The 22,455-nt window shown below is 45.0% G+C and overlaps 1 protein-coding gene across 1 annotated transcript in view; it reads right to left on the reverse strand.

Annotated features, from left to right (window-relative positions):
- LOC135881765 (sodium- and chloride-dependent betaine transporter-like) overlaps nucleotides 1–22,455 on the reverse strand; it is a 90,542-nt gene that overhangs the window by 47,003 nt on the left and 21,084 nt on the right. The window contains exon 13 of the mRNA XM_065408510.1: nucleotides 13,978–14,078. Within this exon, the coding sequence (XP_065264582.1) occupies nucleotides 13,978–14,078 (101 nt within the window). The remainder of the gene's footprint in view (nucleotides 1–13,977; nucleotides 14,079–22,455) is intronic.

The following is a 22,455-nucleotide window of genomic DNA, read 5'->3' on the forward strand; positions in this document are numbered from 1 at the left end:
TAGAAATGTGACGACATAGCGGTCTTATCTATATCACTACAAGTAATGGCCTCGGAGGAAGGAACTAAGGCTATAAACCAGCTGAAGAGTTTTAAAGCACCAGGCTATGATAAAACAAATGCTGAAATGTTAAAAGCTGGGGAGGAAGTGATGGTGAATTACATGTGCAGGCAGTTGAAAAGTGGTCTGGAGAAGGGACACCCGTCCAAAGATTGGAGAAGAGGTGTTATCTGCAAAGTCCCTGAAAAAGGTAGAACAGCTTATTTGTGATTACTAGAGAAGGGTGATACTCCTATCTGTACCTGGGAAAGTGTTTGGTATTATCATTTTGAATGGGATGAAAACTGCTATTGATAAAGTACTCAGGGAAGAACAGGCTGGATTTCCATCTGGTAGGTCATGTTCGGAACAGATTTTCACCTTGAGAAGACACATTGAGAGAGGCTTAGAATACCAGAAGAATATAGTTTTTAACATCCTTGATTTTATTAAAGTATTTGATAGCATGCACAGAGATGCCCTCTGGAAGATCTTGAGACACTATGGAATCCCAGCAAAGACTGTTAATTTGATAAAAGCTTTGTATGACGAGGTTGCATCAGGACCAAAAGTAGAGACACAGCATGGTTTAAGAGTGTTACTGGCATAAGGCAAGGTTGCATATTTCTCCACATGTCTTCTGTACTGTCATAGATTTTGTGATGGTAAGACTGACCGCTACTGACGAGAACAGTGGTATTGTTTAGGCAAGAAATAGGCTGCAGACTTAGATTTTGCAGACAATATTGTCATGCTGGATACCAACTGGGATGGAATGAAAAGACTCTTTATGAACCCAAAAGCAGAAGCAGCCAAAGTGGGACTTTGTATCTGTATACAGAAGACCAAAATCATGGAGATCAGAGAGAATGCTATCAACACGGGCAGATGTGTGATTGATGGAGAAGATTACAAAAGAGTTAATGACTTAATCTATTTTGTAAGTACAATATCTGCTAATGGCCATCTCACTAAAGATGTGAAGGCAAGAATCGACAAAGCCAGTGGATCATTTTCCCATGTGTCAAACATCTGGAAGAGTAAGACACAGCTACACACAAAAATGAGATTGTACAGTTCTATTGTGTGCTCAGAAACATGGCAGATGGCAGAAGTACACAAGAGGATGCTAAAAGCATTCCACAGGCATTGCTTAAAAAGACTCTAAGGAACTCACTAGAAAGATCATATAACCAATGTGGAAGTGTTGCATCACATGGGTCAGCAGATTGAGGACTCAGTGATTCATAGATACCAAGGGCAGAAGGGACCATTGTGATCATCTAGTCTGACTTCTTACCTATATAACACAGGCCATAGAACTTATATTTTAGAAAAACATCCAATCTTGAATTAAAAATGGTCAATGATGGAGAATCCACCAGGACCTTTGTGATCAGACAGAGACTGCTACGGTGGTTTGGCCATACCATCAGGTTACCCGTAGCAGAAGCACAAGGTATGCCTTAAATTGGATTCTTCCTGGGGGGAAAAGAAGGCATGGAGGACAATGAATGACTTATTGCAGGATGACTGAAAATGATGTTGCCATCATGGAGACTACATATTATTGAGTCAAACATCTTGCTCTGGACAGACAGCAGTGGGGAAAATGGGTTGCCTCATGCACCTCTAGGCTCAGGAGGTTCCACAGCTAAAAGCTAAGAACAGTTCCACTAGTATAAAAGTGCTTATACCAGTCTAGCTTATTCCAGTGTGGGAAGGGGATTAAGGTATACCCACAAAAGGCACCTTTATACCAACATAACTGCATCCACATTAAGGGTTGTACCAGTATAACCGTTCCAATTAAAAACAACAACCCTAACCAAAATAGCAATACTGCTACAAAATCAGTGTAGACTAGGCCCAGGTGTTAAGGGCCTTTCCAACTGCATAAAGCTGGTTCAGCTGATAAAAGACCCTTTCCCCTGTGCAGAGAGGGCCAGTAAAGCCAAGTCACTTGCCTAAGAGCACAGATGTAGTCAATACTAGAAGGCAGGTCTCCTGACTCCCAGTGCTGTTTCCAATCCAGGAGGCTGCATTCCTTGACTGTCTTCTCTGCCTTCCTCCCTTCCCCATTTGCTCAAGGCTTTTTCTCCCCCTCTCCTCTGAATGGGGCTTTGCCTTGTAACTCATTAGGCACCTGAGGTGGGCACTAATCAGCACTGCCACACAGCCTGTCACGTCTAATTAAGTTAGAATTCCTAGCCAGGAAATAAGAGCCTCATGGGCACAGATTCACCTTCCCTGAGGTGACAGAGCTGGAAAGGACATTATGAGCCCATTTTCCCCCTGATGCAATAGTACTGCAGGGTTTTCCTCTCCACTCATCTCATGTAGCGAGATTTGAATAACTCCCCCCAGCTCCCCAGAGTTACATTCCATCCTCCCCAATTCATTTACATTTCCATCAGCCTGAGCTGTCATTCAAACTGGGACAAACAGGGGGAGAGCTGCAGTGGCACAGGAGCCAGCAAACAGAGCTGTAAACAGGGGAGTTTGAGGGGGAGTTTGCAGGGGGAGTTTGGGGGAAGACTAAGAGAGGCAGGCAGAGGATCAGACAGGTTAGTGACGGGAGTGTGCAGTGTTCTAGCAGTGTTTTAGTGCTTGTTGGGGGTTTCTTTTGCTGTGGGTGGTGGTGGTTTGGTTTGGTTTGTGTTTCCCAGATTTACAGGATTTAGATGAGAAGGCTATGACAGATGCAGAGGCAGCAGTGGTAGTGACCCAAGCAGTGGAAGACACAATGAAGATGACTGGATGTGGAAGCTGCAGCATGTACATGATCCTGGAGGGGGTACCTGATAAGAGTTTCACCTGCATGAAGTGCCGCCTGATAGAGCTGATGGAAGAAAAAATCAGAGGACTGGAGATGCAGGTGGAAACTCTGGTTGAGTTTAGAAGCGGGTTCGAGCGGATGATGGAGCAAAGACATGAGGAGTCTGAATGGAAAAGCTCAGACTTGCAGATGGAAACAGGACCAAAGAACTCTGAGGGGAGACTGCTGGGTGAGGAAAGTGGACAGTGGAAGCATGTGACTAAGAGAACCAGGCAGAGGAAAAGACAGGCTAGTGAAGGAGAAATAGAGCTCAGGAACAGGTTTGCGGAGTTGGAAAATGAAGAAGAAGGGGCACAGCAGGTGGTCGCTGAAGGTGAGAAGGCAAGGAAGAAGAGAAGAGCAGCTAGTCCTGTAAGAAGAAGGGAAGAGTCAATGGAGATAACACCACCAAACATGAGCCCCAGGAGGATACGCGATGGGTTGCGGAGGATTGCAAGGGTGAATAGGAATCGAGAGGACTTGCAGCCAGAGGGAACAGGGGATAGACAGGAGAATCACACCATCACCAGGAAAAGGCAGGTCTACGTGATTGGAGACTCCTTACTGAGAAGAATAGACAGGCCTGTAACCAGAGCTGATCCAGAGAACAGAAGGGTGTGCTGTCTGCCGGGTGCTAAGATACGGGATATGGACCTGAGGCTGAAGAGGATCCTAATGGGAGCGGGAAAGAATCCGCTGATTGTCCTTCATGTGGGAACAAATGATTCGGCTAGATTCTATCTGGAACGTATCAAGGGAGACTATGCCAGGCTGGGGAAGACGCTTAAGGAAATCGAGGCTCAGGTGATCTTCAGTGGGATTCTGCCTGTTCCTAGAGAAGGGCAGCAAAGGTGTGACAAGATTATGATGATCAACAGATGGCTCAGGCAGTGGTGCTATAAGGAGGGCTTTGGGATGTATAGCCATTGGGAGGCATTCATGGACAGAGGACTGTTCTCTCGGGATGGACTTCACCTGAGTAGGGAGGGAAATAGACTTCTAGGATGGAGGCTGGCACAACTGATTAAGAGAGCTTTAAACTAGGAATTGGCGGGAGATGGTTGGGAGATGTACAGGTAATCTCCACACCAGATTTTAACATTGAGAGGGACGAAAACGAAGAAAGAAAGGATACAGCCGTGGGTAGGAGAATGGACATACGGAGGAAGGGTAGTGTAGATACCATTCTAATAGGTGATACTGGTGGTAGAATGTCTGGGCCTAATCGGGTAAAGAATGTGAGCGAAGCCAAACATCAAGAATTAAGATGTTTGTACACCAATGCGAGGAGCCTAGGTAACAAAATGGAGGAACTAGAGTTACTGGTGCAGGAAGTGAAACCGGATATTATACGGATAACAGAAACATGGTGGAATAGTAGTCATGACTGGAATACAGATATTGAAGGGTATGTGCTGTTTAGGAAAGACAGAAATAAAGGCAAAGGTGGTGGAGTAGCATTGTATATCAGTGATGAGGTAGACTGTAAAGAAATAAGAAGGGATGGAATGGATAAGACAGAGTCTGTCTGGGCAAAAATCACATTGGGGAAGAAAGCTACTAGAGCCTCCCCTGAGAGAGTGCTTGGGGTGTGCTATAGACCACCAGGATCTGATTTAGATATGGATAGAGACCTCTTTAATGTTTTTAATGAAGTAAATACTAATGGGAATTATGTGATCATGAGAGACTTTAACTTCCCAGATATAGACTGCAGGACAAGTGCTAGTAATAATAATAGGGTTCAGATTTTCCTAGATGCGATAGCTGATGGATTCCTTCACCAAGTAGTTGCTGAACCAACAAGAGGGGATGCCATTTTAAATTTGGTTTTGGTGAGCAGTGAGGACCTCATAGAAAAATGGTTGTAAGGGACAACCTTGGTTCAAGCAATCATGAGCTAATGCAGTTTAAACTAGATGGAAGGATAAACAAAAATAGATCTGTGACTAGGGTTTTTGATTTCAAAAGGGCTAACTTAAAAATATTAAGGAAATTAGTTAGGGAAGTGGATTGGACTGAAGAACTTGGGGATCTAAAGGTGGAGGAGGCCTGGAATTACTTCAAGTCAAAGTTGCAGAAACTATCAGAAGCCTGCATCCCAAGAAAAGGGAAAAAATTCATAGGCAGAAGTTGTAGACCACGCTGGATGAGCAAGCATCTCAGAGAGGTGATTAAGAAAAAGCAGAAAGCCTACAAGGAGTGGAAGATGGGAGTGATCAGCAAGGAAAGCTACCTTACTGAGGTCAGAACATGTAGGATCAAGTGAAAAAGGCCAAAAGCCATGTAGAGTTGGACCTTGCAAAGGGAATTTAAACCAATAGTAAAAGGTTCTATAGCCAAATAAATAAGAAGAAAACAAAGAAAGAAGTGGGACCGCTAAACACTGAGGATGGAGTGGAGGTTAAGGATAATCTAGGCATGGCCCAATATCTAAACAAATACTTTGCCTCAGTCTTTAATTAGGAGCTTAGGGATAATGGTAGGATGACAAATGGGAATGAAGATATGTAGGTAGATATTATCACATCCGAGGTAGAAGCCAAACTCGAACAGTTTAATGGGACTAAATCGGGGGGCCCAGATAATCTTCATCCAAGAATATTAAAGGAACTGGCACATGAAATTGCAAGCCCATTAGCAAGAATTTTTAATGAATCTGTAAACTCAGGGGTTGTACCATATGACTGGAGAATTGCTAACATAGTTCCTGTCTTTAAGGAAGGGGGAAAAAGTGATCCAGGCAACTACAGACCTGTTAGTTTGACATCTGTAGTATGCAAGGTCTTGGGAAAAAAATTGAAGAAGAAAGTAGTTAAGGACATTGAGGTCAATGGTAATTGGGAAAATGTCAATGTTGTAGCGTGCGAGCTCTCTAGCGACAAGTGCTGTTCTTCTCTCCGGTCTGTCTGCCGTGATGTTGTCCAGTAACGTGCGCACATTCCATGTGCCAATAGTGATCGGTGTCACTCTAAGTTTTGTTTTTGTTTTTGTTCGACCGCTTTTAGGGGATCCCCGCCAGCCGCGGTGTGCTGGCCAGGGTAGGGTGAAGCAGGCAATGTTTAGGGCACCTTTTCTAGCCCCCTCCTCATTCTACCGAGGTGAGCAGTGCAATCCTGAATAGTGCTGCTCAGTCGCTCAAGAAGATGCCGAGCTCCACTGCTGCTTCGGTCAGTGAGGAACGACCATTATGCCTGAGCCGCCTACGTGCAGGTCCGCAGCTACAGCTCCCAGTGTATCCACACCTGCTGCTTCGTCGCTCGCCCATCGCCACAGGACTTGATATGATGTGATATGATGTCGAGACTTGCGCGTGAATTGGATTAAAGTGAGGGAGAGTTGCGCAACGTCAGCCTCACTCTCTCTTCCCAGTTCCTATCTGTATCCAGTGGCAGGACAGAAGTCGAGATGGCTGGAGATAGGACAGGGCGCAGTGGATGACCAGGACGCCTACGTGTCTTGTCATGCTCTTAAGCATTCCACAACGCTTGCTGTCACCGCCTTCCTGACCATTGAACCAGGTTGCCTCAGTCAGCCGGATCCAGCCTTCACATGCAATGGGTAGACAGGCCCTGACTCACCAAGAGTCTCATACTCATCAGCTACCCTCACCTGGTTTAGCCTGCCAGTCGAGACGGTCTCCGGGGTGTGGCCGCTGTCGCATGCTGACAGCTACTTGGAGCCACAGGTGAGAGCTGGGTGTCAAGTGGGGACCAAAGTGGATGAGCTACTCCTAGGAGTACGACTGCTCTCCCATCAGAGGTACTACCCCTCCCTGACAACCCCATACAACCCAACATTGACATTGCAGCCCTTAGCGAAACTTGCCTTGCTAATGAAGGACAGCTATCCGAGTCAGGTGGTGGCTATACATTCTTCTGGAGTGGCCGCAGCAGTGATGAGCGTAGCGAATCTGGAGTTGGCTTCGCCATCAAGAATCATCTTGTTTGGAAACTTGCCAGGTCCCCCAAGGGTATGAATGACCGGCTCATGACAACGCAGCTTCCACTTCAAAAAGGAAAACAAGCTACTTTGATCAGCGCATATGCTCCTACAATGACCAACCCAGAGGATGTGAAGGATAAATTCTATGAAGAACTAGATACTCTGCTATCGTCTGTGCACCGCACAGACAAGCTGATTCTGCATGGCAATTTTAACGCAAGAGTCGGATGCGATGCCGCAGCCTGGGAAGGAGTCATCGGGAAAAATGGAGTGGGAAAGTGCAACAGCAATGGCCTGTTACTGCTGAAAACTTGTGCAGCACATGGCCTTCTGATCAGCAATACGGTCTTCCGCCTTCCTACCCGCAACAGGACTTCGTGGATGCATCCCTGTTCCAAGCACTGGCATTTGATCGATTATGTCATCATCAGGAGAAGGGACAGACAAGATGTCAGGGTTACAAAAGCTATGTGTGGCGCTGACTGTTGGACGGATCATAGGCTCATAGTATCCAAAATGAAGCTCCGTATCATGCCGAAGAGATGACCACAAGGCTGTAAGGCTTTCAAAAGGATCAACGTGTCGAAGCTGAAGAACAGCCGCATCACTGAAAATCTAGTGGAAGACCAAGAGAATGAGCTTGCTGATCTTCGTATTGAGGATGACGCTGAGAAAGACTGGGAGCGATTCCGCAACACTGTCCATACAGCTGCATCAAAGGTATTGGGGCCCTCCACATGCAGGTGGCAAGACTGGTTTGACGAAAATGATGCAGAAATCCAGGCCTTACTTGCTGAGAAGCACCGCCTGCATCGTGCATATCAAAACGATCCATCCTCGGCGGCAAAGAAGACCGCCTTTATCAACGTTCGCAGAACAGTACAGAACCGATTGCGCAAAATGCGGGACTTGTGGTTGAGCGCCAAAGCAGATGAAATACAGGCATATGCGGACAGGAACGACTTTAAGCAGTTTTATGAAGCCCTTAACACATTCTATGGTCCACAGTCTTCTGGGAGCTTTCCCCTCCTGAACTCTGATGGTACTGTGCTCCTTACAGAGAAGACGCAGATTCTCCAGAGATGGGCTGAACACTTTGAAGCAATTCTCAATCGCCCCTCAGTCATCAACGATGAAGCCATTGACAAGATGCCCCAAGTTGCAGTCAATGACTCCATGGATGCTTCACCAGAAGAGAACGAAGTGAAGAAAGCTATCAATCAGCTGTCAAGTGGCAAAGCCCCAGGGTCAGATGCCATACCAGCAGAGGTGTACAAAGTCAGTGGACCCGTGCTGCTACGGAAACTCACTGAGCTGTTTCAGTCCTTCTGGGGGCAGGGAACCATTCCACAGGAATTTAGAGACGCGTCCATCTTGCACCTCTATAAGAGGAAGGGCAATCGCCAGGTATGCGACAATCACCGTGGAATCTCGCTGCTTTCTACAGCGGGGAAAGTTCTTGCACGGATTCTGTTGAACCGATTGATTACTCACCTGGAGAAGGGCTTACTGCCAGAATCACAGTGTGGCTTCCGCAAAGGTCGTGGGACTATTCACATGATCTTTGCTGTGCGTCAGCTACAGGAGAAATGTCAAGAGCAGAATCGTGAACAAATTTTGTGGACCTCATGAAAGCATTTGACTCTGTCAGTCGCCAGGGCCTGTGGAGGATCATGTCGAAATTTGGCTGTCCAGACAGATTTATACAAATGGTACGTCAATTTCATCACGGTATGATGGCTCGTGTCCTGGATGACGGTGAAACATCTGAGGCCTTCCCAGTCACCAACGGCGTCAAGCAAGGGTGTGTTTTAGCACCCACTTTGTTCAGCATGATATTCTCTGCCACTCTGACTGATGCCTTTCAACACTGCACTGAAGGAGTAGGCCTGAAGTATAGAACTGATGGGAAATTATTCAGTCTGAGGCGACTGCGTGCTATCACCAAGGTGAAGGAAACTGTACTTCGAGACTTTCTCTTTGCCGATGATTGTGCTCTGAATGCTAATACTGAGCCAGAAATGCAAGCCACTATGGACAAGTTTTCAACTGCATGCAATAACTTCGGTCTCACTATTAACATCAAGAAGACTGAGCCAGCTCCCCACACTCCGTACTCAGAACCGTCCATCACTGTAAATGGACAGAGACTTCAGACAGTGGACCACTTCACGTACCTGGGCAGTACTCTTTCCCGAGCAGTGTCAATCGATGATGAAGTAAACTGCAGAATTGCTAAAGCCAGCTCTGCATTTGGCCGATTGCGCTTCAGTGTTTGGGAACGTCGAGAGATCAGCCTACCAATGAAGCTGAAGGTCTACCGAGCAGTGGTGCTTCCAACTCTGCTGTACGCCTGCGAGACGTGGACTGTCTATCGGAGTCATGCACGAAGGCTCAATCACTTCCACATTTCCTGTCTGCGAAAGCTTCTAAAAATCAGATGGCAGGACAAAGTGCCCAATACTGATGACCTTACTAGAGCCAGTCTGCCGTCAGTTCACACATTGCTGATGAGAGCCCAGACCAGGTGGGCCGGACATGTTGTGAGAATGTCAGATGAACGCATTCCTAAACAGCTCTTCTACGGAGAACTCACTCAGGGAAAGCGCTCCCATGCAGGACAAAAGAAGCGATTCAAGGACACGCTGAAGACCTCTTTGAAGTCCTTCGAGATCAACACCGCCACATGGGAAACCTTCGCACTGAACCATTCAGCATGGCACAGCCTCAGTCACACAGGCAGTAATACCTCTGAGGTGAGGCGTATTGCTGAGGCTGAAAAAAAGCGTGAGCTGCGCAAGTCCAGAGCTGCTCGTACATCATCGACAGTGCCATTACATGTTTGCCCGACGTGTGACAGGACGTTACACGCCCGAATCGGACTGATCAGTCATCTTCGGACGCACAAAGCCCGGTCATCGAAAGAATGAGTTGTTGAGGTCTTCATCGATAACGATGGACGAACATCAATTGGGACAAATTACAACATGGTTTTACAAAAGGTAGATCGTGCAAACCAACCTGATCTCCTTCTTTGAGAAAGTAACAGATTTTTTAGACAAAGGAAACACAGTGGATCTAATTTACCTAGATTTCAGTAAGGCATCTGATACGGTTCCACATGGGGAATTATTAGCTAAATTGGAAAAGGTGGGAATCAATATGAAAATTGAAAGGTGGATAAGGACCTGGTTAAAGGGGAGACTACAATGAGTCATACTGTCAGGCTGGAGGGAGGTTACTAGTGGAGTTCCTCAGGGATCGGTTTTGGGACCAATCTTATTTAATCTTTTTATTACTGACCTTGGCACAAAAAGTGGGAATGTGCTAATAAAGTTTGCGGATGACACAAAGCTGGGAGGTATTGCCAATACAGAGAAGGACCGGGATATCCTACAGGAAGATCTGGATGACCTCATAAACTGGATTCAGAGTAGCAGCCGTGTTAGTCTGTATCCACAAAAAGAACAGGAGTACTTGTGGCACCTTAGAGACTAACAAATTTATTAGAGCATAAGCTTTCGTGGGCTACAGCCCACTTCTTCGGATGCATATAGAGTGAAACATATATTGAGGAGATATATATACACAAATACAGAGAGCATGAACAGGTGGGAGTTGTCTTACCAACTCTGAGAGGCCAATTAAGTAAGAGAAAAAAACTTTTGAAGTGATAATCAAGATAGCTCAGTACAGACAGTTTGATAAGAAGTGTGAGAATACTTACAAGGGGAGATAGATTCAATGTTTGTAATGGCTCAGCCATTCCCAGTCCTTATTCAATCCTGAGTTGATTGTATCTAGTTTGCATATCAATTCCAGCTCAGCAGTCTCTCGTTGGAGTCTGTTTTTGAAGTTTTTCTGTTGTAAGATAGCCACCCGCAGGTCTGTCATTGAATGGCCAGACAGGTTAAAGTGTTCTCCCACTGGTTTTTGAGTATTATGATTCCCGATGTCAGATTTGTGTCCATTAATTCTTTTGCGTATAGACTGTCCGGTTTGGCCAATGTACATGGCAGAGGGGCATTGCTGGCACATGATGGCATATATCACATTGGTAGATGTGCAGGTGAACGAGCCCCTGATGGTATGGCTGATGTGATTAGGCCCTATGATGATGTCACTTGAATAGATATGTGGACAGAGTTGGCATCGGGCTTTGTTACAAGGATAGGTTCCTGGGTCAGTGTTTTTGTTCAGTGATGTGTGGTTGCTGGTGAGTATTTGCTTTAGGTTGGGGGGTTGTCTGTAAGCGAGGACAGGTCTGTCTCCCACGATCTGTGAGAGTAAAGGATCATCTTTCAGGCTAGGTTGTAGATCTCTGATGATGCGCTGGAGAGGTTTTAGTTGGGGGCTGAAGGTGACAGCTAGTGGTGTTCTGTTATTTTCTTTGTTGGGCCTGTCTTGTAGGAGGTGACTTCTGGGTACTCGTCTGGCTCTGTCAATCTGTTTTTTCACTTCAGCAGGTGGGTATTGTAGTATTAAGAGTGCTTGATAGAGATCTTGTAGGTGCTTGTCTCTATCTGAGGGATTGGAGCAAATGCGGTTATATCTTAGAGCTTGGCTGTAGACAATGGATCGTGTGGTGTGTCCTGGATGGAAGCTGGAGGCATGTAGGTAAGTGTAGCGGTCAGTAGGTTTCCGGTATAGGGTGGTATTTATGTGACCATCGCTTATTAGCACAGTAGTGTCCAGGAAATGGACCGCTTGTGTGGCCTGATGTAGGCTAAGGTTGATGGTGGGATGGAAATTATTGAAATCATGGTGGAATTCCTCAAGGGCTTCTTTTCCATGGGTCCAGATGATGAAGATGTCATCAATGTAGCGCAAGTAGAGTAGGGGCGTTAGGGGACAAGAGCTAAGGAAGCGTTGTTCTAAGTCAGCCATAAAAATGTTGGCATACTGTAGGGCCATGCGGGTACCCATAGCAGTGCCGCTGACTTGAAGGTATATATTGTCCCCAAATGTGAAACAGTTGTGGGTGAGGACAAAGTCACAAAGTTCAGCCACCAGGTTAGCTGTGACATTATTGGGGATACTGTTCCTGATAGCTTGTAGTCCATCTTTGTGTGGAATATTGGTGTAGAGGGCTTCTACGTCCATAGTGGCCAGGATGGTGTTTTCTGGAAGATCACCGATGGATTGTAGTTTCCTCAGGAAGTCAGTGGTGTCTCGAAGTTAGCTGGGAGTGCTGGTAGCGTAGGGTCTGAGGAGAGAGTCCACATAACCAGACACGCCTGATGTTAGGGTGCCAATGCCTGAGATGATGGGGCGTCCAGGATTTCCAGGTTTATGGATCTTGGGTAGCAAATAGAATACCCCTGGTCGGGGTTCTAGGCATGTGTCTGTACAGATTTGTTCCTGTGCTTTGTTAGGGAGTTTTTTTAGCCGATGGTGTAGTTTCTTTAGGTAATCCTCAGTGGGATCAGAGGATAATGGCCTGTAGAATGTGGTGTTAGAGAGCTGTCTAGCAGCCTCTTGGTCATATTCCAATTTATTCATGATGACGACAGCACCTCCTTTGTCAGCCTTTTTGATTATGATGTCAGGGTTGTTTCTGAGGCTGTAGATGGCGTTGTGTTCAGCATGGCTGAGGTTATGGGGCAAGTAATGTTGCTTTTCCACAATTTCAGCCTTTGCACGTTGACGGAAGCAATCTATGTAGAAATCCAGTCTGTTGTTTCGACCGTCCGGAGGAGTCCACGCAGAATCCTTTTTTTTGTAGTGCTGGTAGGGGGGATTCTGTGGGTTAGCATGCTGTTCAGAGGTATGTTGGAAATATTCTTTGAGTCGGAGACGTCGAAAGTAGGATTCTAGGTCACCGCAGAACTGTATCATGTTTGTAGGAATGGCTGAGCCATTACAAACATTGAATCTATCTCCCTTTGTAAGTATTCTCACACTTCTTATCAAACTGTCTGTACTGAGCTATCTTGATTATCACTTCAAAAGTTTTTTTCTCTTACTTAATTGGCCTCTCAGAGTTGGTAAGACAACTCCCACCTGTTCATGCTCTCTGTATTTGTGTATATATATCTCCTCAATATATGTTTCACTCTATATGCATCCGAAGAAGTGGGCTGTAGCCCACGAAAGCTTATGCTCTAACAAATTTGTTAGTCTCTAAGGTGCCACAAGTACTCGTAAACTGGAGTAATACTAATAGGATGAATTTTAATAGTGAAAAGTGCAAGGTCATGCATTTAGGGATTAATAACAAGAATTTTTGTATGTGTAGGAGGAAGGTCCTTATTTGTAAGCTCTCTGTAGTCAGGGTGCAGAAACTCTGGAGCAGCCAATCGGGCTGCAGTTTGGGTACCTTCTCTGGTGACTCCTGGCTTAGTCATGCCTCTGACAGGACTGACTTTTGAGTTCTGAGAACAGCCCTGGGGCACCCAAGGCCCTCTCTGAAAATACTCGTTGAAAGATGATCTCTCAGCCAGCACCCAGCCCTATAGAGCACTCAAACAACTGAGCTCTCAGCAACTCATGCATGACCAAGCAGCAGCTCTGAAAACTCCCTGATTGTTTTCAACTCCCATTGGAGCCCTCAGGTGGCAGCTCCAAAAGCTATTTGTGCCTATCCAAGCTGTTGAAGATTTTGGCCATAGTGCCTGATCCCACTGAGGTCAATGGCAAACAAATGCACGACGTTTATGGGAGCAGAATTAGGCCCATACCATCTGCTGAAATCAATGGAAACAGAACTGGGCACGAGACAAAAATAGTTAATCTTTCCTTAATTATAAACTGTTTTCTTCAAACATAGTTGGTGGGTGCATTTTCAAGGTGATTTGACCTTATGGAAAGCAAGGTGCAGGAGCAAGATGTTTTTGAACTAGCGGGAGTCATAGAAATGTAGACAGAAGAGAACATTTCAGAACAAGGTAATTCTTTAATGGGCTGAAATTCAAAAATGATTTGATCAATTCCCTTCAGGCTTTGCAGATACATTCTCCTTTGCCTGCAGAATAAATACGCCAATTTTCAGGCTAAATGAAATTTCCAGACCTAAGACAAGGCTTTACAATGGAAATTGATTCCAGCTTCAACTACGGAGAAGCTACTGTTCCTCCACAGCAATTCTATGATACAATAGTGGACCCTCAAATTGTCTTCTTCACTCAGATTCCAGGATCCCTGTACAAACCTGCCTCACCATAGTTTGTACCTACCAGGCAAACACCAGGGGTGACAACCTGCCAGCACATCTTAATCAGCGGCCATGGCCGATAACCAATCATGTCCTCGATGTTGTCATAGAAACGGTCTGCACCTTGACCACCAGAGGAAAGGACAGAGAAAGAGAGAGGTAAGGGGGGTGAGAATTTTTGTTTTTCAGAAATTACTCATGCCAAATCCAGGTTTAGTTATGCTTTACTAAAATGGAAGCTCTAATTCCATACAGCAGGGGTTTATTTGGTCCTCCAGGTGTTCAGAATTTCTGGAATTCAGGCCACTTATTTAGATGCCTAAATATGGAGATAGCAAATAACGCCCCTGCACCTATTGGGCAAGAGGGGCAGTTGTCCCTTGTTAGACCTTGGTTTTCACCCTCACCCATGCTCCATTATGTCTTCCACTTTTTGCCCTCCCCTTCTCCCACCCCCACCCCCCCTTGGAATGTGGTCATCAGGAAAGCAAATTTTGCCCACCTGAATTTTTCTGAAATGACCCCTATGGCTAGGTGTCTCACTTTAGGCACCGACTCTTAACAATTTGGGCCTAAAAGAACTCCCTAACCTAGCTGAACCCCCGCCCCCGCAGAATAGACCTGTGGGTATACACAGGCTTTGTAATGTGCCCCGTAGGTCAACAGGAGACAGTTCTGTTAGATTAACTGTGTGGCTGTGGGTGATGGGGCTCTCTGAAGAATATTCTGCCCTAGTAACCAGATGGATACATCTGGGGCTTTCAGCTTAATTGTCCTAGCTGGTTTCTAGGGCTGGTCCAATATTTTCCCTCAAAATGTTTTTTAAGGCAAATTGGGTTTTTGACAAAGCAAAATTTTCCATGAAGTGTCAACTTTCCATAGAAAAATTTGATCTTTTTTGTTTAAAATCTGAAAACTTTTTGCTGAAATAAAAAAAAAATCTATTTGCAAATGTTGACATGGTGCTTAATGGGAGTTGTAGTGGATGGCTCATGCCCTCATTGTCTGTGGCTGGGTTCCCCAGCTCTATTACATCTTCCATGGTGCACCACGTCCATGTGATTCCCATGATACACTGCAGTGGCTCAGTAAAGACAGGAGATTGGGGCATATCAAGGGATAGATAGTCTGGCCAGGGAGCCCACTGTCCACCCCTAGACTAATTTGGACATGAGGCACCGGAAAACTCCCATGAGTCACGGAGGCAGCATTTCTGAATTTCTGATTTTGGCCACAAATATTCAGTGTGGTGGGTTTCTTTTTTCTTCTGAAAATTTGAAATTTTCCATACGGGGGAAAAAGCGTTTTTTGGACCAGCTTTACTGATATCACTTTCCAGGTTCAAACAGGACCATGGAATAGTCTGCGTGACATTGCACAATCTTTCCACAGGAACGCATTGTGATGTTAAATACAGCCTGGGCAAATTCATCCCTGGTGTAAATCTGCTGAAGTCAATAGAGTATCATGAACAGAACATAAGAACAGCCATACTGGGTCAGACCAAAGGTCCATCTAGTCCAGTATCCTGTCTTCTGACAGTGACCAATGCCATGTGACCCAGAGGGAAGGAACAGAACAGGTAACACTGGTCTACAATTTTTGAGAAGTCGTCTGCTTCAGTGATAAAATGTGCTATTTATTATGTATTTTGATGTGCTGAATTCAAATATGACAATTAAAACAACTGATTGGCTACTGTTTCTAAGATATTTAAGTTTTTACATTTTATGTCTATGTATATTGTGTAGATAGTAGAGTTTTAATCATAAATTGTAAACCTAGGTCTTTTCATGTGTTTATGGTTGCTTTACATGATAATATTTCACCTGTCCTGTTTATGTAACACTTTAAAAATCAGCAAAAGGGTTATATAAATAAAATTTATTATGAAACAAAAGGCAAAAAACTATTATGTACATAGTTTAGTCCTATTCAGTGTCTACGTGGCGCTTCTTGGCTTGTCTCTTGTATTCATTAAATGGAGCATCTCTTGTCACTGTCCAGCAATAGTCTGCAAGCATTGATGGGCTCCATTTGCCCTGATAGCGTTTCTCCATTGTTGCAATGTCCTGGTGAAATCGCTCGCCGTGCTCGTCGCTCACTGCTCCGCAGTTCAGTGGAAAAAAATCTAGATGAGAGTGCAAAAAATGGATCTTTAGTGACATGTTGCAACCAAGGCTTTTGTATGCCTTGAGGAGGTTTTCCACCAACAACCTATAGTTGTCTGCCTTGTTGTTGTTTCCGAGAAAATTTATTGCCACTAACTGGAAGGCTTTCCATGCCATCTTTTCCTTGCCACGCAGTGCATGGTCAAATGCATCATCTCGAAGAAGTTCACGAATCTGAGGACCAACAAAGACACCTTCCTTTATCTTAGCTTCACTTAACCTTGGAAATTTTCCACGGAGGTACTTGAAAGCTGCTTGTGTTTTGTCAATGGCCTTGACAAAGTTCTTCATCAGACCCAGCTTGATGTGTAAGGGTGGTAACAAAATCTTCCTTGATTCAACAAGTGGTGGATGCTGAACACTTTTCCTCCCAGGCTCCAATGACTGTCGGAGTGGCCAATCTTTCTTGATGTAGTGGGAATCTCTTGCACGACTAGCCCATTCGCAGAGAAAACAGCAGTACTTTGTGTATCCAGTCTGCAGACCAAGCAAGAGAGCAACAACCTTCAAATCGCCACAAAGCTGCCACTGATGTTGGTCATAGTTTATGCACCTCAAAAGTTGTTTCATGTTGTCATAGGTTTCCTTCATATGGACTGCATGACCAACTGGAATTGATGGCAAAACATTGCCATTATGCAGTAAAACAGCTTTAAGACTTGTCTTCAATGAATCAATGAACAGTCTCCACTCATCTGGATCGTGAACGATGTTGAGGGCTGCCATCACACCATCCATGTTGTTGCAGGCTACAAGATCACCTTCCATGAAGAAGAATGGGACAAGATCCTTTTGACGGTCACGGAACATGGAAACCCTAACATCACCTGCCAGGAGATTCCACTGCTGTAGTCTGGAGCCCAACAGCTCTGCCTTACTCTTGGGTAGTTCCAAATCCCTGACAAGGTCATTCAGTTCACCTTGTGTTATGAGGTGTGGTTCAGAGGAGGAGGATGGGAGAAAATGTGGGTCCTGTGACATTGATGGTTCAGGACCAGAAGTTTCATCCTCTTCCTCGTCTGACTCAAGTGAGAATGATTCTGGTGCATCAGGAACCGGCAGTCCTTCTCCGTGGGGTACTGGGCGTATAGCTGAGGGAATGTTTGGATAATGCACAGTCCACTTTTTCTTCTTTGACACACCTTTCCCAACTGGAGGCACCATGCAGAAGTAACAATTGCTGGTATGATCTGTTGGCTCTCTCCAAATCATTGGCACTGCAAAAGGCATAGATTTCCTTTTCCTGTTCAACCACTGGCGAAGATTTGTTCACAAGTGTTGCAGTATATGTGTGGGGCCCACCTCTTGTCCTGATCTCCAATTTTGCAGCCAAAATAAAGGTGATAGGCTTTCTTAACCATAGAGGTTATACTGCGCTTTTGTGATGCAAAAGTCACTTCACCACAAACATAGCAGAAGTTATCTGCACTGTTCACACAAGTACGAGGCATCTCTGCTCACTTTGGCTAAACAGAAATGTGTCCCTTTGCAAAATCAAACACTGACAAATAAGAGAGCATGACACTGTATGATTTCTAGAGCTGATATAGGGCAATTTGTTCAGCAGAGTGATGTAAGCTTCGTTATGATTGCATCATCCATGACTTCTAGGAATAACATGATGCAATTCATATCATGTATGACGCAATACCAGCTTCAGATTGCATCATTCATTGTTTTGCCTAAAAAGCAAGTACTGTCCAAACCCTGTCATAGATTTATTCATAGGTCCAGTCAAAGATGTATTTTAGTCATTTTTGGTTTAAATTGAGATCCCTTCCCTTTATAACTCACTTATCCTCTGCCATTCCCAAGTCAAGGGTCGTATATACTGACCGAATAGCATATCTTGAAAACTAGAGCCAATCAACAATTTTAAGCATCATTTTCGTTCTCAGTGACCCAGAATTAGTAAAGTTTGACTACATTTGTTTCAGAAGCATTTTGGCTGTAGAGCAGTGTAACCATCAAGTGGATCCATCCCGTTACCCATTCCCAGCTTCTGGTAAACAGAGGCTAGGGACACAATCCCTGCACATCCTGGCTAATAGTCATTGACGGACCTATCCTCCATGAATTGATCTAGTTCTTTTTTGAACCCTGTTATAGTCTTGGCCCTCACAACAGCTTCTGGCAAAGAGTTCCACACGCTGTGCATTGTGTGAAGAAAAACTTTCATCCTGGATTTCTCTACAGGATCAAGTGGAAGGGAAATCCTGGATGACTGGAGAAAGAGCTCTTTTTCAAACGCAAATATACCAAACAATAGCAAGGAGAACACAGAAGACACCTCTGCACAGGAATCCATATTCTACTAATTATATTTAGTAGTAGTATCGTTAATGTTTCCTTTTCCAAATGTGTTCCAGATAAACACCTTTTTCTGTGGTTCCAGCGCACCCATTGCAAGCAGTGGATGATGTAGTGGAACACACTGGGACCTGACATGAATGGATTCGGAGTGCCCTTGAACATGAGGTTTGCATGATCTACCTTTCACAAGCAAATGACAAAGTAATCAGGCTGAAGAAGGATTATATGCATTATGGGAGGGAATGCCCTAAAGAACTCCCCAGAGCGATCTTCGCTGGAAGGAATAGAGGTGTCTGCTTTTATCCTGCGCATCCTAAGAGTTGCCAGACTGGAACAAAGCAATAGTCCATGAACCCTAATATCTCCTCTGCAAGTGACCAGTGTTGGATGTTTTAGAAGACATAAAAAACCCATTGACAGTTCCCCTACTTTTGCAAACCTATATCCAGAGGGGAAGTTTCTTTCTGAACCCAGCTGGTGATCTGTTTATGCCCTGAAGCATCAGGATGCAGAGCCCTTATAATGTTTTCTCTAGCCTATAAGAACCGCAGATGCTGTTCAAGTTCAAATGTGTCTAATCCATTTTTGAAGTTATTAAATTTTGGTTCTCAAGACTATCCAGCAATGGTGAGTTCCTCAGGTTAATTATATGGTGCATTAGGGAAAAAAAGATTTCCTTCAATCCACTTTAAATTTGTGGCTCTCTGTCTCCCCTTGTTCTTGTATTATGAGAAAAGATAAAAAGGTGCAATTGCTCATACAGTAACTACCATCCTCAGTTTGATTGCCCTTCTTTCTCTAATTTGAGATGAACTCACCAAAGCCGAAAGCAGAATTCAACTATACAACCCATTCATAGAGTAGCATAATCATCATTTGCAGTCCTATAGAACCTTTCATTTGAGGATCTCAAAGCACTTTACAAAAGTAGATATTATTGTCCCTATTCTACCGAGGAGCAAGCTAAGGCACAGAGAGGCCAAATAACTTGTCCAAGATCTGCCCAGCTAAGCAATAGGAAAGCCCAGAATGGAAACCACGGCCCAAATCCTTAGCTGATGCACACTGGCATAGCTCCAGTTGAGGATCTGGCCCAAGTTCTTCAGACTCTCTGTTCTCTGAGCTATCCACTGAACAGCAGTGTTGTCTGTTTTATTCTCTCTTTTCTTAATGCAGCCTCAATCACATCTTCAACTAACACCACACACTGAGCAGACATCTTCACTGACATGACCATAGTGATGCCTAGATCTCTTTTCTGAGAGGATGAAACAAATTCAGAAGCCATCACTGCAGGTGTGTATTTTAAATTATTCTTCCCAACATGCATTTCTTTGCACTTGTCTACACTGGAATTCATCGGCCATGGTGTTGGCTCATTTCAAAAGTGGCTCAAAAAGTCATTTCAGTTCAGGATGGGATAGAGGGAAGCGGGGGAGTAGAAGTGTGAGCTACCGTGACTTGGGAGTCTGCAGATTAAATTATAAGCAATCTGCACAGTAGGCAGAGACATAGCTCTGAAATGTCACATGCAAATGTAGAACAAAAGTAGATCATAGTGGACGGGGAAGCTGCTAAAGTGGATGCTTGCCTCAGATAACCAGTCCCTGTTATTCCAAAGCAGAAGGCAGAGCTGAGGAGAAGACTCCAGGTTGGAAAAGAAGCCGCTGGGGAATCTGAACAACATCACGAAGAGTAAGAGGCCTCTCTGTTTGAAAAGATCAGGTTGACACTTAACAATCTTCCATGGAACAGAAACATGGGCTCTAAGGAAAGTGATGAAGAATGAAGCAGAGAGATGGTGCGTGGTGCATGTGTGAGTGGGAAGAAACCAAGGGACAGTTTACTGACCATGAAAATGCTATAGTCATAGGCAAGAGTGAGCTGTGTCATGAGGTGGGAGAACTGGAAACCAGCACAAGGCACGGGCAAAGAGAATTCATCGGAGGTGAACAAATGGAAAGACACTGGCAGTCTCCAATGCAAACCTTATGTGGCAATATTTAGATCAGGATAAAGTCTCCAGAGGCATTCACCTTGCCCGAAATAGAGGGAGACTGATGAGGAGGCATGAGAGGGGAAGGAAAGAGCACCAGCCAGGGATCATGTTATGAAAGAGAAGAGGCAATGGCAAAGATTAGTTGTCCAGGAATCCACGCTGAAGATGGGAGGAGGGCCAAAAAAAAGTGTAATTCATTCTTATCTGTTAATTACATTGCTGTAGCACCCAGTCAGGATCAGGGCCCCATTCTGCTGGGTGTTGCACAAACACACAGGAAGACACCGAGTCCCTGCCCTGCGAGTTTACAATCACAATGACAGCGGAGCTCCTGAAACAGAGCACCCCAGTGAGGCGGGAAGACCTCTCAAGCCTCTCGATGGGCTTGGTGCAGCTGGGGCTAGGGCACAGCACAGCCCCCTGTAGCTCCTCAATCCTAGACTGTGCAAATACAGGGCCTGTTCCTGGCATAAATTAGACAAGTCTGGTGGATTCTCTACTAGACACTGACTGCTAATGGTCCCAAGGGGGTGTTGTGGCAGCCAGGAGTCACTGGGGCTATGGTCCCTTCCTCCGGCCTTATCTCCTGCACAGACTACGGGGAGAGGGGTTGGCATAAAGTCACTACAGCAACTACCCCCACCTGAGGTTCTCCTATGCAGGTGGAATCCTCCAGTGGCTGGCTTCACTGCTTGCCAAAGGAGCAGTGTAAGGTATCCCAGGTGCAGTCACAATAGAGAAACAATGGCTCCTCTCTCTCCAAACTCAGTCTGACTGCGCTGCCTCAGCTTCCCTTTGGAAGGTTCTCTCCACAATCATAGGAGCTAGAAACCTCTTCTCCTCCCCACCCACCCTCCAAAAGAGCTTAATTCCTGCAGGAACTGATTATGGGCTTATCTTCATTGCAAAGTTTCACTCAAGTTATAACTCGAGTGTTGATGCTTAGAGATCAGACATTTACTACTAAATATAATTAGTAGAATATGGATTCCTGTGCAGAGGTGTCTTCTGTGTTCTTCTTGCTATCATTTGATATATTTGCTTTTGAAAAAGAGCTCTTTCTCCAGTCATCCAGGATTTCCCTTCCACTTGATCCTGTAGAGAAATCCAGGATGAAAGTTTTTCTTCACACAATGCACAGCATGTGGAACTCTTTGCCAGAAGATGTTGTGAGGGACAAGACTATAACAGGGTCCAAAGAGAACTAGATCAATTCATGGAGGATAGGTCCGTCAATGACTATTAGCCAGGATGTGCAGGGATTGTGTCCCTAGCCTCTGTTTGCCAGAAGCTGGGAATGGGTGACGGGATGAATCCACTTGATGATTACCTGTTCTGTTCGTTCCCTCTGGGTCACATGGCATTGGTCACTGTCAGAAGACAGGATACTGGACTAGATGGACCTTTGGTCTGACCCAGTATGGCTATTCTTATGTTCTGTTCATGATACTCTATTGACTTCAGCAGATTTACACCAGGGATGAATTTGCCCAGGCTGTATTTAACACCACAATGTGTTCCTGTGGAAAGATTGTGCAATGTCACACAGACTATTCCATGGTCCTGTTTGAACCTGGAAAGTGATATCAGTAAAGCTGGTCCAAAAAAAGCTTTTTCCCCCGTATGGAAAATTTCAACTTTTCAGGAGAAAAAAGAAACCCACCACATTGAATATGTCTGGCCAAAGTCAGAAATTCAGAAATGCTGCCTTATGGCCAGACTATCTATCCCTTGATATGCCCCAATCTCCCCTCTTTCTTCTCTACCTCTCTCTTTCTCTGTCCTTTCCTCTGGTGGTCAAGGTGCGGACCGTTTCTATGACAACATCGAGGACATGATTGGTTATCGGCCGTGGCCGCTGATTAAGATGTGCTGGCAGGTTGTCACCCCTGGTGTTTGCCTGGTAGGTATAAACTATGGTGAGGCAAGTTTGTACAGGGATCCTAGAATCTGAGTGAAGAAGAGAATTTGCTGAGCACCCACATCCCTCCTTGACTTTAGTGAGAGCTGCAGGCAG

The sequence above is a fragment of the Emys orbicularis genome, chromosome 1 (genome assembly GCF_028017835.1).
Source record: "Emys orbicularis isolate rEmyOrb1 chromosome 1, rEmyOrb1.hap1, whole genome shotgun sequence".
Taxonomy (NCBI): Eukaryota; Metazoa; Chordata; order Testudines; family Emydidae; genus Emys; species Emys orbicularis.